The 13,153-nt window shown below is 39.5% G+C and overlaps 1 protein-coding gene across 2 annotated transcripts in view; it reads left to right on the top strand.

The window, feature by feature from the left end:
• lgi1b (leucine-rich, glioma inactivated 1b) overlaps positions 1 to 12,524 on the top strand; it is a 30,073-nt gene extending 17,549 nt beyond the window's left edge. For both annotated transcript variants that reach the window (XM_063071700.1, XM_063071699.1), the window contains 4 exons: positions 3,781 to 3,852; positions 9,994 to 10,163; positions 10,684 to 10,848; positions 10,935 to 12,524. In XM_063071700.1, coding sequence (XP_062927770.1) covers positions 3,781 to 3,852; positions 9,994 to 10,163; positions 10,684 to 10,848; positions 10,935 to 11,755 — 1,228 coding nt within the window. In that variant the 3' untranslated portion in view covers positions 11,756 to 12,524. The remainder of the gene's footprint in view (positions 1 to 3,780; positions 3,853 to 9,993; positions 10,164 to 10,683; positions 10,849 to 10,934) is intronic.
• Positions 12,525 to 13,153: the final 629 nt, after the last annotated feature.

Below are 13,153 nucleotides of genomic sequence, written 5' to 3'. Positions count from 1 at the left end.
TGTAAAGTGAAATAGAATAATTTTTTAAAACTCTTGTTTCCTTCTAGGCCTAGAATCCCAAATGAAATCAATGGTGCCTCAAATCCTATGCGTTTCTAGGAAATTGTATAAACTGAAGTAAATTGCACAAGGAGCCATGAAGTGTCCTTGGCAAATCGAGAATCCCAAGGCATTTTATACTTACCTTTAAACTAAGATGATACTAGGGTGAAGAAAGGATAACTCAAGTATAAAGCAGGGAATCTATGCTTGGAGTCAGAGGATGTAGGCTAGGTAACAAATGAGTACTTTTCATTGGTATTGGCGAAGGAGAAGGACATGCTTTGTACACTAGAGCAGTCTGAGATCGAGGAGGAGATGGTGCTGGATTGTTTGCAGAGCACTAAGGAGGATAAGTCCCATCTTATTTAAAGAGGCAAGAGCTGAGGTTGCAGGGGCCTTGATGAAATTCTTTGCATCCTCACTAGATACAGACAAGGCCCCATGTTGTTCCATGGTTCAAGAAGGGAAATAGAGATATTCTAGGAAATTATAGGCCTATGAGTCTTGCATCCGAGGTAAGGAAACTATTGGAGAGGATTCTTAGGGATGGGAATTACATACATTAGAACAGCATTGCTTTGTAATGAGCAGACTTGATTTTATTTTGAGAAGTTGACAAAGGTGATGAGAATAGGGTTGTGGATGTTGTCTACATGGATTTTGGTAAGGCATATGACAAGGTCCTTCATTGTAGGCTGAACCAGAAGATTAAGATGCGTGTGATGTAGTAGTTTGGATTTGGTGCACGTGCACGCGGGCGTGCTCACGCGCACACATGCATAGTTATAGTATACATATATATATGTGTGTGTGTATATATGTATTTATATATGTATACAGTATATGCATGTGTGTGTATATATATTTGCAGGCAATGTAAAGATCAGTGGATCACTGGAATTGTGGACAGAGGAGAATTTTGCCAGATGATATAAGACATAAACCAGTTGCAGATAGAGGCAGAAAAATGGCAGATGGAGTTTAATATGAGGAAATGTGATACATTGCACCTTGGAAAGTCACATGTAAGAGATAAGTATACAGTTAATGACAGAAATTTAACAGCATTGATATACAGAGGAGTCTTGAGGACCAAGTTCGTAGCTCCCTGAAAGTGGCCATGAAAGTGTTATAAAGAAGGCATATGACATCCTTGCTTTCATATGTTGGAGCATTGAATATAAGGATAAGGAAGCCATGTTTTAGCTATATAAAACTTTGGTTAGCCCACATTTGTGGCAGTTCTAGTTGCACCATTACAGAAAGGATTTGGAGGCTTTGGAATTTTTTACCAGAATGTTGCCTGGAGGGTATAATGTATACAGAACAGTTGGGCAGAGTTGATTATTTTCTCTGGAGTATCCTAGTTGAGGAGTTTGAGGAGACATGATAGAAGTTTATAAGATTATGAGAAGTATATATGGTAGACAGTCAGAAATGTTTACCCAGGGTAGAAATATCAAATACTGTGAGGCGAGAGTGGTAAAGTTTAAAGGAGATGTACAGACAAGAGAAGATCTGCATCTGCTGGAAATCCAAGCAACACATACAAAATGCTGGAGGAATTCAGCAGGCCAGGCAGCATCTATGGAAAAAACTACAGTTGACGTTCCAGCCCAAAGCGTCAACTGTACTTTTTTATAGATGCTGCCAGACCTGCTGAGTTCCTCCAGCATTTTGAAGATTTACAGATCAGGCTTTTTCACACAGAGAGTGAGAGCTGCCAGGACTGGGCTGCCAGGTGGTACTACTGGAAGCAGATACAATGATATTTACAGTTAAGATGAGTAATATAGACAATGAATATGCAGGGATTGGAGGGATGTTGATCATGTGCTGGCAGTACTGACTTAGTTTAATTTAGTATCATGTTCAGCACAGACATCATAAGCTGAAGGATTTGTTTCTGTGCTGTCCTGTTCTATATTCTATGAAGTCTTAACTGCAGCATGTATGAGAAGTGAGGCTATACCTATAAGCCGTAAGTCTTAGACTTCTGGTTTTGACACTGCATACATTAGAGTCTGTGATTCCTGAAGTATGAAATGATTAAATGCTGGATATTACAGCTGGAACCACAGTTCCAATCACTAAGATTTGCCCAGCATCTTTTATGTGACTGTCTTGTGTATTTAGAAAAGCACCTTTACAAGAGAAGCCTTAAAGGTCATATTCTCAGGCACAGGATATTTTTGAGCCCAAGATTTTTAATCTAATGCTGATCTCTGACATAGACAATGCCAGAGGCACTTTCAATTTTATTTTATGATTGGAAATGTTACTTTAACATGCTTTTATTGCTCTTATTATATTTCCCATCCTTTAAGTTTCCTAAATTAAGGGGGAAATGGCATTTATCCACAAAGAAAGACATTTGTTAATCACAAAGCCCATTCCCCTTAATCATTATGTCATTGACTAAATTCCCAAAGTCCTTCACTTCACAACCAAATCCCAGGATCATATCTCATCCAGGATTAGAGCCCTTTATTTAAAATGATACTTTCATGGATTACTGAGGGAAGTCTACATTGTTAAAGTTATCATCTTTCTGTTCAGTATTAAACCAAGGCCGTAAAAAAAAAGATCAGTGCACATAATGCTGGCATAAAAACATTCAGCAGGTCATACATACATCACGTGTAAAAGAAGAAACACAGTTAATGTTACAGTCTGATGAACCATCACCAGAACAGTTCTGATAAATGGCCATCAGCCTGAAACATTAGATTGATTTTCTTTCCCACAGTTATTACTTGGCGTCCTGAGTATATCCAGAATGACTGTTTTTACGTTGGATTTCCAGTGTGATTTTTAAAAAAAAAATTCTATTACTGTTGGATTCACACAGTACTGCAAGGATTATAGAGGATTGCTTGGAGGTATTTGCTATTCAGTGTTCAATAAAGCTTTTCCAAGTTATTGCTAGAACTATCCTTTTATTGTATTCTGATACATTATCTCAGAACTTATATGGAATTCTCACTTCTCATGTCTATCATTGCAGTTTTAATTTTTGTAAACAAACTACATTGTCATTATAATAAGACCAAAGATAAGTTTCATATTTTAATCCTGCAGTACAAATGAACAGACACTCTGGCACTTTGAATGGAAATATGTTGGGTAAAATTAAAGCTGCATCAGGTATTAGAAATCAGTATCTTTCCTGACATTTTTAAATTAAACTTAGTTAAGATAGCAACATCTTACTTCCTGAAGCTACACTTTGATTTAAATCCATCCTCTACAATTAAGATAATTTTCATTCTTTAGCCACTGTGGCATCCTAGTTAAACAACATTGGAGTCATTGCTGTGTTTAACGAATCTGAATCAATTGCTCATATTGAAATCAGCAGTCACACTCAAAAATAAACAGCTCTACTTTTATGAGTCGTAACTCACATTATGCTACACACACTTGAACTAAGGTGTAACAATAGTACCCCCTTGTGACATGAACTGGATAATCATATCTTCTGTAAGTGTATTTCTCCATTCTTCTTGAGATAAGCATTCATTTGAACTAATAAACTGCTTTATTGCAATAAGATTCAGATAGCCATCATGACCAATTACACATTGTGTAATTTATCTTAATGTACTAATACAAAATACACTTTCTACAAGCTTTTAGATAGTTTAGTAGATATTGATGAAAGGAAAATAATTGAGGTATAGTTCAAAAATTATATATTACTAATCTTTTTCTTGTACTTTTGTTTGCTCTCAACAGAAGTTTGGCCAATAATAACCTTCAAGCCCTTCCTAAAGACTTATTCAAAGACCTGGATGCATTAACCAAAGTGTAAGAACTATTGGCGTGTCCTGAAAACTTATACCCTTTTAATACAGTTAAAGTCGGTGAAGTTTTTGTTTCCTTAGTGTGTGTCCATGTGAAACCCAGTGGTAAAATGTGAATTTCCTAATGAATTAATTCAAAATGTTATCTGGACTTCTAGTGTTCCATGGGTTGTTTAGGTGTTTCTATTATTTTAGTTTTTCTAAATTGGATTATTATTTTTTATACTTTAAGAATGTTCATGAATGTCAAAGATGCATGGGTTCAGCTGCATATAGGGACTGGGAGGATGTTCACTGAAGTCAGGGAGTTGGGGCTGGGCACTTGAGGGGTTCAGCCTATCTTGATGACAGAACAGTAGGAGTTGGGGGAAATCAGTGAGTCAGGTGATAAGATCATTGTTAGGAGGTGCTGGGAAAGTCAATGCTGTGAAGGCATGGCACCTGGGCTGGGGTGGAGATGTGCGAAGAATGGAAGTTATGGATTTGGGCTTATCTTACTGTAGCACAAAGCTAGAATTGCTCAGGTTGTTCCAGGAATGACATAGAATGGTTGCTTCTCTGAATATCCTGGTCTAATTTTTTTTAGATATGCCCAGGTGACTCATATTAGCAAATTAAATGTATATGTTTTTATCAACTTTATTCCCAGAAGTTCTCAAATAAATAAGTGTTATCATTGAAATTTTATGACGGTGAATCATTTCAGGACTTGTAGACTCCTTAAAAAATCATGGTTTAGTGTAGATCTGCAGCAGATACATTGTTTCCTGTCCATAGCTTCTCATAACAGAAACCACTTGTGACTCCAAAAGAAACTTGGCTGGTAATTCCTTTGACGAAAGCAGCTCTGAAACCTGCAGAAAGCTGCCAGGATATTGTTGCAGGAAATGTTGTAACAAAGTGTATAGATTTAATGGAGGAATCATTGTAACTCCAGTCAACACATGCCTGGTTTTTTGCAACCATTTTTGCATTTCATGAAAAAGAAAGACTTCAACTAGTGGTAGCAAATAACTTTAATAGTCCTCAAAATTTCTGCAAGATGAATCATTCATTCGAAAGAAATTTTAGACACGTGCAATTTAATGACTGAAATGTACAGTTACTGGCAGCAATGCTCATAATCCATTTTTGGCAAGAAGCAGAATCCATGATATGATGCTTGTCCTATTTCAGAATCAATCACAGTTACTTTGTGTGATGGTACAAAAATGGTAAGGCAAATATCCTTTGACTTACTATTAGACTTTTCTGGACTGCACATGACCACCTAATAATACCTGTCATTATTAGAATGGTTCCAATTTCAAGAAGATCAACAGTGGGGTACGTCAATTAAAATGGAGATGTCTTCAAACCACTTTACTGTCCGTTCACAAACAATTCATGACTGAAAGTGAACACTAGCTCTCTAAAGTCTAGGGTCAGGAAATGCCATCTTCTGACCCTTGTGGATTCCTTATAAATTACGGAATGCTTGCTAAGAATGCTGCCCAATGCTAATTGTAACTGACCTGGCTTTGCGTTATCTGATATCTACATTATCAGCATATATAATGCCTAGAGAGCAATGGCCTAAATTGTATTATAGCCCTTTTACTCTGTTATTTTATTCACTGACTCAGTTTTCCGTTACATGGTTGGTTTTTCTGAAATGACTGTATGTGATGAATCTACTATAAACCTTTTAGTCTTTAACAGAAAGAGCTGGAGATATTCACCATGGCAGAAGCTATCTGTAAAAAGATGAATAACAATTAAAATATATGACAGATTCAATGTAATTTTATTAGAGCTGGAAATAATTATAAGATACAAAGGAAGAAGACACTGGGGGAAAATGACAATGAAGTTCTGGTAATCATTTGGAGGATGAGAGAGGTTAAATAACTGAGAAGGATGGTGATTATAAGGCAAAATAAATATCCGAAGAGGTAAAAGAGGGGATGTGAGGTTGGACTAATTGAATCATGGTCTGAAATTGTTAGACTCATCTTTGAGCCTGAATGATTGTAAGACGAAGTGTTGTTCCTTGAGCTTATGTTGAGTTTCAGTGAAACAAACAAGGGGACTATGGAGAGAGTGTAACAGAAGCAGGGCAGATAATTTAAATGATAGGAAACTCTAGGTTGTGCTTATGGACTAGATAGGAATGTCTCACAGAGCAGTTGGTACTTCCCAGTGCAGAGAAGTCTGTATCATTACAAGATTGCTGAGTATGTTCAGCACACTTTATTTCTTCTCATACAAATGTAGTAATTTGGATTTTGTCCCATCTAATGCATGCAAATAGGATTAGTGTAGATAGGCTAAAAGACCATTATAGACTTGTGGATCAAAATTTTTAACCTGTTTGTATTGACCTTCTAAATCAAACTGCTAAACACTTCTTAGAAACATCAGATCTTGCACTACACCAACCACACCCCCAAGCCTGACAATACTCTTTCCACTGCTTCCTAAACTCCCACTAATTGTGATCCATTTGTAGGTTTTATCCCGGTTTGATGACATTAAGCTTGAATGAAACTCTACCAAATGCCAATTGCAAGGCCAAGGATAACATGTTGCAGTGATTTACAAATTCCACTCGAGATATTGACTGCAAATTTCCAGCATAGGTCAACATCTTTGTGCCTACATAATGAAAGTGTTTAGAGTGATGGGTTGGTTACTTTTTGAGCCAATACATTCTTCCATAAATGAACTGTGGGCCTTTTATGTGTATGACACACATACAAGGCATGCACAGTGCAACCAAGTGGCATAAATTGCTCACCAAAATTATGCTGCAAAGTTGAGGCTTAAAAAAGGAACACACATCAAAGTTGCTGGTGAACGCAGCAGGCCAGCCAGCATCTCTAGGCAGAGGTACAGTCGATATTTCGGGCCGAGACCCTTCATCAGGATTAACTGAAAGAAGAGCTAGTAAGAGATTTGAAAGTGGGAGGAGGAGAGGAAGATCCAAAATGATAGGAGAAGACAGGAGGGGGAGGGATGGAGCCAAGAGATGGACAGTTGATTGGCAAAAGGGATATGAGAGGATCATGGGACAGGCGGCCCAGGGAGAAGGAAAAGGGGGAGGGGGAGAAAACCCAGAGGATGGGCAAGGGGTATAGTGAGAGGGACAGAGGGAGAAAAAGAGAAAGAAAAAGAATGTGTGTATAAAAATAAATAACGGATGGGGTACGAGGGGGAGGTGGGGCATTAGCGGAAGTTTGAGAAGTCAATGTTCACGCCATCAGGTTGGAGGCTACCCAGACGGAATATAAGGTGTTGTTCCTCCAGCCTGAGTGTGGCTTCATCTTTACAGTAGAGGAGGCTGTGGATAGACATATCAGAATGGGAATGGGACGTGGAATTAAAATGTGTGGCCACTGGGAGATCCTGCTTTCTCTGACGGACAGGGCGTAGGTGTTCAGCGAAATGATCTCCCAGTCTGCGTTGGGTCTTGCCAGTATATAGAAGGCCACATCGGGAGCACCGGATGCAGTATATCACCCCAGCCAACTCACAGGTGAAGTGTCGCCTCACATGGAAGGACTGTCTGGGGCCCTGAATGGTGGTAAGGGAGGAAGTGTAAGGGCATGTGTAGCACTTGTTCTGCTTACAAGGATAAGTGCCAGGAGGGAGATCGGTGGGGAGGGATGGGGGGGGGGGGCGAATGGACAAGGGAGTCTCATAGGGAGTGATCCCTGCGGAAAGTGGGGGGGGGGAGGGAAAGGTGTGCTTAGTGGTGGGATCCTGTTGGAGGTGACGGAAGTTACGGAGAATAATATGTTGGACCCGGAGGCTGGTGGGGTGGTAGGTGAGGACAAGGGGAACCCTATTCCTAGTGGGGTGGCGGGAAGATGGAGTGAGAGCAGATGTGCGTGAAATGGGGGGGATGCATCTGAGAGCAGAGTTGATGGTGGAGGAAGGGAAGCCCCTTTCTTTAAAAAAGGAGGACATCTCCCTCATCCTGGAATGAAAAGTCTCATCCTGAGAGCAGATGCGGTGGAGACGGAGGAATTGCGGGAAGGGGATGGCATTTTTACAAGAGACAGGGTGAGAAGAGGAGTAGTCCAGATAGCTGTGAGAGTCAGTAGGCTTATAGTAGACATCAGTAGATAAGCTGTCTCCAGAGACAGAGACAGAAAGATCTAGAAAGGAGAGGGAGGTGTCAGAAATGGACCAGGTAAACTTGAGGGCAGGTTGGAGGCAAAGTTAATGAAGTCCACGAGCTCAGCATGCGTGCAGGAAGCAGCGCCAATGCAGTCGTCGATGCCTTCTCCTGTCTTCTCCTATCATCTTGGATCTCCCCCTCCCTCTCCCACTTTCAAATCTCTTACTAGCTCTTCTTTCCGTTAGTCCTGACAAAGGGTCTCAGCCCAAAATGTTGACTGTACCTCTTCCTAGAGATGCTGCCTGGCCTGCTGCGTTCACCAGCAACTTTGATGTGTGTTGCTTGAATTTCCAGCATCTGCAGATTTCCTCATGTTTGCGCTTAAGAAAGGAATACTGAACATGTTTTCAGTTGAAGAGAAGAAGTCTGCTATATTGTTACTTTCAGTACTTTATCTTGCTTGGGCTGCTGCTGTGAGTCAGACATCCACTTTCTATCAGATAGAATCCTTCCTTAAGTTTGATAGTGATTGCTCTTTTGTATCATTGTCACCTAGTCCTGTTTCTTACTGCTGATATCCTCAGGTGTCAACAAAATGATTAATCCCCACTTTCTTATCTTCCTGCTTTCCCTTACTGTCTGCTAGCTAATCATCTCCTCATCTGGTTTACCCTTTTGTTAATCTGTGCTCCCATCCAACCACTCATCACCATCCTAGTAGTTCATGGGAATGTATGTTCATGTTCTGTGATCCTCTTCTTATCTTTCCCAAAATCCTCTCCTCCCTGCCATCCTCTTCCTCTTATGAAACTGTTCCTCATGATTCTTCTCCTTGAGATCCTCTACTTTGTGAAACATGCCCTGCAATCTAACCCCCTGTGTAGTCCTACCTCGCTATGTTATTACATCCTATGATTCCTTCTCTCATGATATTTCCCACTCAACCAACATCCCCCTTTGCTGACTTGTGCTCCCGTTCAACCTGCACATCTTTTCAGTGGGATTCCCCCGATCCACACTTGTGGTTCTTGCCCTCTGCTACATTTTCCTGCTGCGATCCTTTCTGCCGTGTTCATTTTCACTCTGAAACCCTATCTCACTGCTTTCCAAACCCCTGACAATTCTTTTTTGCCTCCGATCCTCTTTTTCCCCTGTAGTTTTATGCTGCTCTGGCAATTGTCTTTAACTGCTCTCTCACTTATTGGCTTCCTATTCCATTTATCTTCCCCCCCATCCCACCCAGTCTCTGGACATATGAACTGAAATAGCAAGAAATTGCATGTTTCCTCTTATGGCAGCTTCTACCACACATGTTGATTTGGGGGTTTAGAGTTATAGAGTCTTGGGAAACTACAGCACAGAAAAAAAAAACCTTCAGCCCACCTACTAATTTGCCTCGTCCTACGAACCTGCACTCGGACCATACCTCTGCATACCCCTCCCGACCATGCATCTATCTGACTTCTCTTAAATGTTGAATTCGAACCTGCATTCACCACTTCCACTGGAGTTCATTTCATGCGCTCACTACACTCTGAATGAAGAAGTTTCTCCTCATATTCCCCTTAAACTTCCCACCTTTCACTTTTAACCCATGACCTCTTGTTCTAATCTCACCCTATTCTCAGTGGAAAAAGCCTATTTACATTTACCCTGTCTGTGCCCCTCATAATTTTGTATACCTCTATCAAATCTCCCCTCACACTTCTATGCTCTAGGCCAGGGAATAAAGTTCTAACCTATTCAATCTTTCCCTATAAATCAGGACCTCAAATCCAGGCAACATTCTTGTAAACTTTCTCTTGTACTCTTTCAATCTCGCTGATGTCTCTCCTGTAGGTAGATGACCAGAACGGCGCACAATACTTCAAATTAGGCAGCCATGCGGAGCTAAGGAGGGATAATGCTGAGCCAAAGCTGACAAGAATTTGCATTAATAAAATAAAAGTTGTACCTTTACTGATTTTGAAAATATCATACGTTAATATGTAATCATGAGATTTGCCTCACGGCACCAACTGAAACTGCTTTTCTTCACAGAGAACTTAGCGGCAATTCATTCCACTGTGGTTGCAAATTGAAATGGCTGGTTGGATGGTTGATTAGCACCAATGCAACAGCTGATGAGGTCGTTTGTGAAAATCCAGTTCAGTATAAGGGAAGGAAGATAACCAGCCTCCCGCTTAATGAATTTGACTGCATAACCGCAGGTGACTCAACCCAACTCTCAGATATATTTGCACCTGAAATAGAGTTTGGAATTTCCAAACTGATAGTGTTCTGCATTCTGAAAGTTGTAAATTTCCGTGAAAACTGAGGTATTTGATTTTATTTATCTTTTTCTTGATATTTTTTCTCACCATGGGACTGTGTAGTAGGTTGCCCTTTGCAAGACAGTAACTGTGCAGGATGAAGTTGTGTATGGTGTCTACAGATGCTCTCTCTGATACATACTAGTTCTTGTAGTTCCTAGTGACTATACCTAGTGCAATCCATTTTTAAAAACCTTGTTCCCTTCGACTTAGAGCCCATTTGTGTTGGCTGTATATTCTGGTGATTTCAACATAACAGAGTTTCATCTAATCAAATAGTAAACTTCATTTCATTTGCAGATTTGTTTTAAGTTAACTAATTAAAGGAGAAAAAATTTTACTGTCTTAGCTTCAGTAATGCTTGAATGATATTATTCCTACAGTTATGAGTAATGTACAGTGCCCTTTCTTTTTATAGGTTTTGTTCCTTACCAGACCCTGAAATTTCAGTCTATATCAATTGAAAGCTTTAATTACATGAATGATATATATGTAGTGATTACGCAACCTTTTGCTGGGAACTGCAGCATATTTGAATGGGATCATGTGGAAATGGTATTTCGGAATTTCGACAACATTACTGGTATGAATCCCTCTCATTTACATTGGAAAAAAAATCATTAGTTCCTTTGTTCATTGTTTCTGATTTATTTTTGAATCTCTACACAGGCATTTCAACAGTTTTCTGTAAACCATTGATTGTCGAGGGTAAGCTGTTTGTTGTTGTTGCCCAGCTCTTTGGTGGCTCTCACATATATAAAAGAGATACTTTTGCCAATAAGTTTATTAAAACACAGGATATTGATATCTTAAAAATCAGAAAACCAAATGATATTGAATCATTTCAAATTGAGGGAGAATCGTTCTTCGTTATTGCTGATAGTTCAAAGGGCGGAACGACAACCATCTACAAATGGAATGGAAATGGATTTTATTCTCATCAATTATTGCATCGTTGGTACAGGGATATAGATGTGGAGTACATTGAAATAGCTAACAAGGCACATTTAATCCTGTTAAGTAGCTCCCAACGACCTGTGGTCTTTCAGTGGAACAAAGGAAAGAAAGAATTTGCTTGGCGCATTGATATTCCTGATACAGAAGATGTACATGCAGTCAAGCATTTTAAAATCAAAGATAGTTTGTACATTTGCTTAACAAGATTCCTCGGTGACTCTAAGGTAATGAAATGGGAAGGCTCCATGTTTGTGGAAGTACAGTCGTTTCCATCGAGAGGATCCATGGTACTGCAGCCTCTTCAAATAAATAAATGGCAATATGCTTTCCTGGGAAATGACTTCTCACTCACCCAGATTTTTCAGTGGAACACAGAAAAAAGAAAATTTGTGAAATTTAATGAAACTTTTTTCTTGGCTCCAAGGGGATTCACTTTTGTATTAGCAGACAACCGTGAGTTTTTGTTTGTATCAAGTTTCAAAGCCAAAACACAAATATATGAACACATTATAATTGACACAAGCCAGACCTAAAAAGGCTGACCAAGATCTATTTCATGGAACTATGCATATAAATGAATATTTTAAGTAAGTTACCGCAGAGTTTTGTACTGTTCTATTTTTTTGTTGTACTCAACACTGCAAGGAAATCAATAATTCCCATTACCCTACAATAATTTTACAGTTAAATAACATTTTAGCTCTTAGCAAATTGTCACTCTGAATGAACCTAACATATTCAATTGATACCTTTGTGCATAGTCACCTCAGTTGTCTGAGTAACTTTTTGGATCATTCTGCTAATATATCCTCATTTCAAATTAGTTTGTTTTACTTCATGAAATTATGTTCTGATATAGAAACCTAGAGGTTAATAAAACCATTAGTGAAGCATGCCCAAATTATTGATCAGATAATTTATGATTTCAATTTTCCACTGTATGAAATAAAACTGTAGGACATATTGTTCAAATGACTGTGTTTAATGAAATTAGAAATTTGCCCCTAGCAATAAGATCTTGTGTTATACTGAGATCTTTGTGTGGTACATGATTCAATTTTAATGGAAAATCTCTGCGAAGGAAAAACATACACTTAATGTAAGTTCCAAGAAGCCTGTGCCTTTACTTCCATGTACATGTACCCTCCCCCTTCTTTGCAGGCATCCCAGGAAATGGCTCGTTAGCCCCGGCTGGCAGTCTCCCAACAACTTGGCGCCGAAAGATCCAGTGCTCTCGGGCTGCTTATGTGTGGGGAGTGCACACTCTAGTCCTGCCAAGTCCATGAGATTGGGACATCTGTCCCTTCCAAGCCCCGGTCTGTGTGAATGAAGTATATTTATGAATATTAACTTATCTAAAGGGTTAGTAAAGAAAAGAAAGGAAAAAAAAACAATAACGGCCCATTATAATTAAAATCAATTGTGCACAGGTTGAATTCTTGTAAAAGTCATATTCACTGATCCTCAGTAGACTACCACACCTTCTCCATCAAATCATGGTCTAAACCGGATCAAATTCTACAACCAGTTCTCTCCCGTGTCTTCTCTCTTCATCTCCTACCGAACAAAGACCCAGGGTCATACCGGTGTCAGGCACAAGAAAAAACCCACTTCCCCAGCCTCCTCTCCTGATTGGATGGTTCACATTCCTCAGCCCCGGTATCTCTAACAATAACCCAAACACTGCTTCTACAGAAAGACCATTACATGAACGTTAGCAATGAAACCATTACCAGGGCATTACATACACCACACACCCGAAGCATTATTACATGAAAGACTTCAGTCATGCACAAAGACATATAAAAGGCAGGTTTTTGGATATCATTTCTGGGATTTTGCATCTTTTGTTCCTTTCCTATAGCCAGTGTGGGTCACTTCATAAGAGAGCCTTCACAAGGCGTGGAAGATCTGATTCAGCATCATTTAAA

The sequence above is a fragment of the Mobula hypostoma genome, chromosome 19, assembly GCF_963921235.1.
Source record: "Mobula hypostoma chromosome 19, sMobHyp1.1, whole genome shotgun sequence".
NCBI classification, from domain to species: Eukaryota; Metazoa; Chordata; class Chondrichthyes; order Myliobatiformes; family Myliobatidae; genus Mobula; species Mobula hypostoma.
The sequence above is the reverse complement of the archived record's forward strand: the minus strand, read 5'-3'. Positions and strand labels throughout refer to the sequence as shown.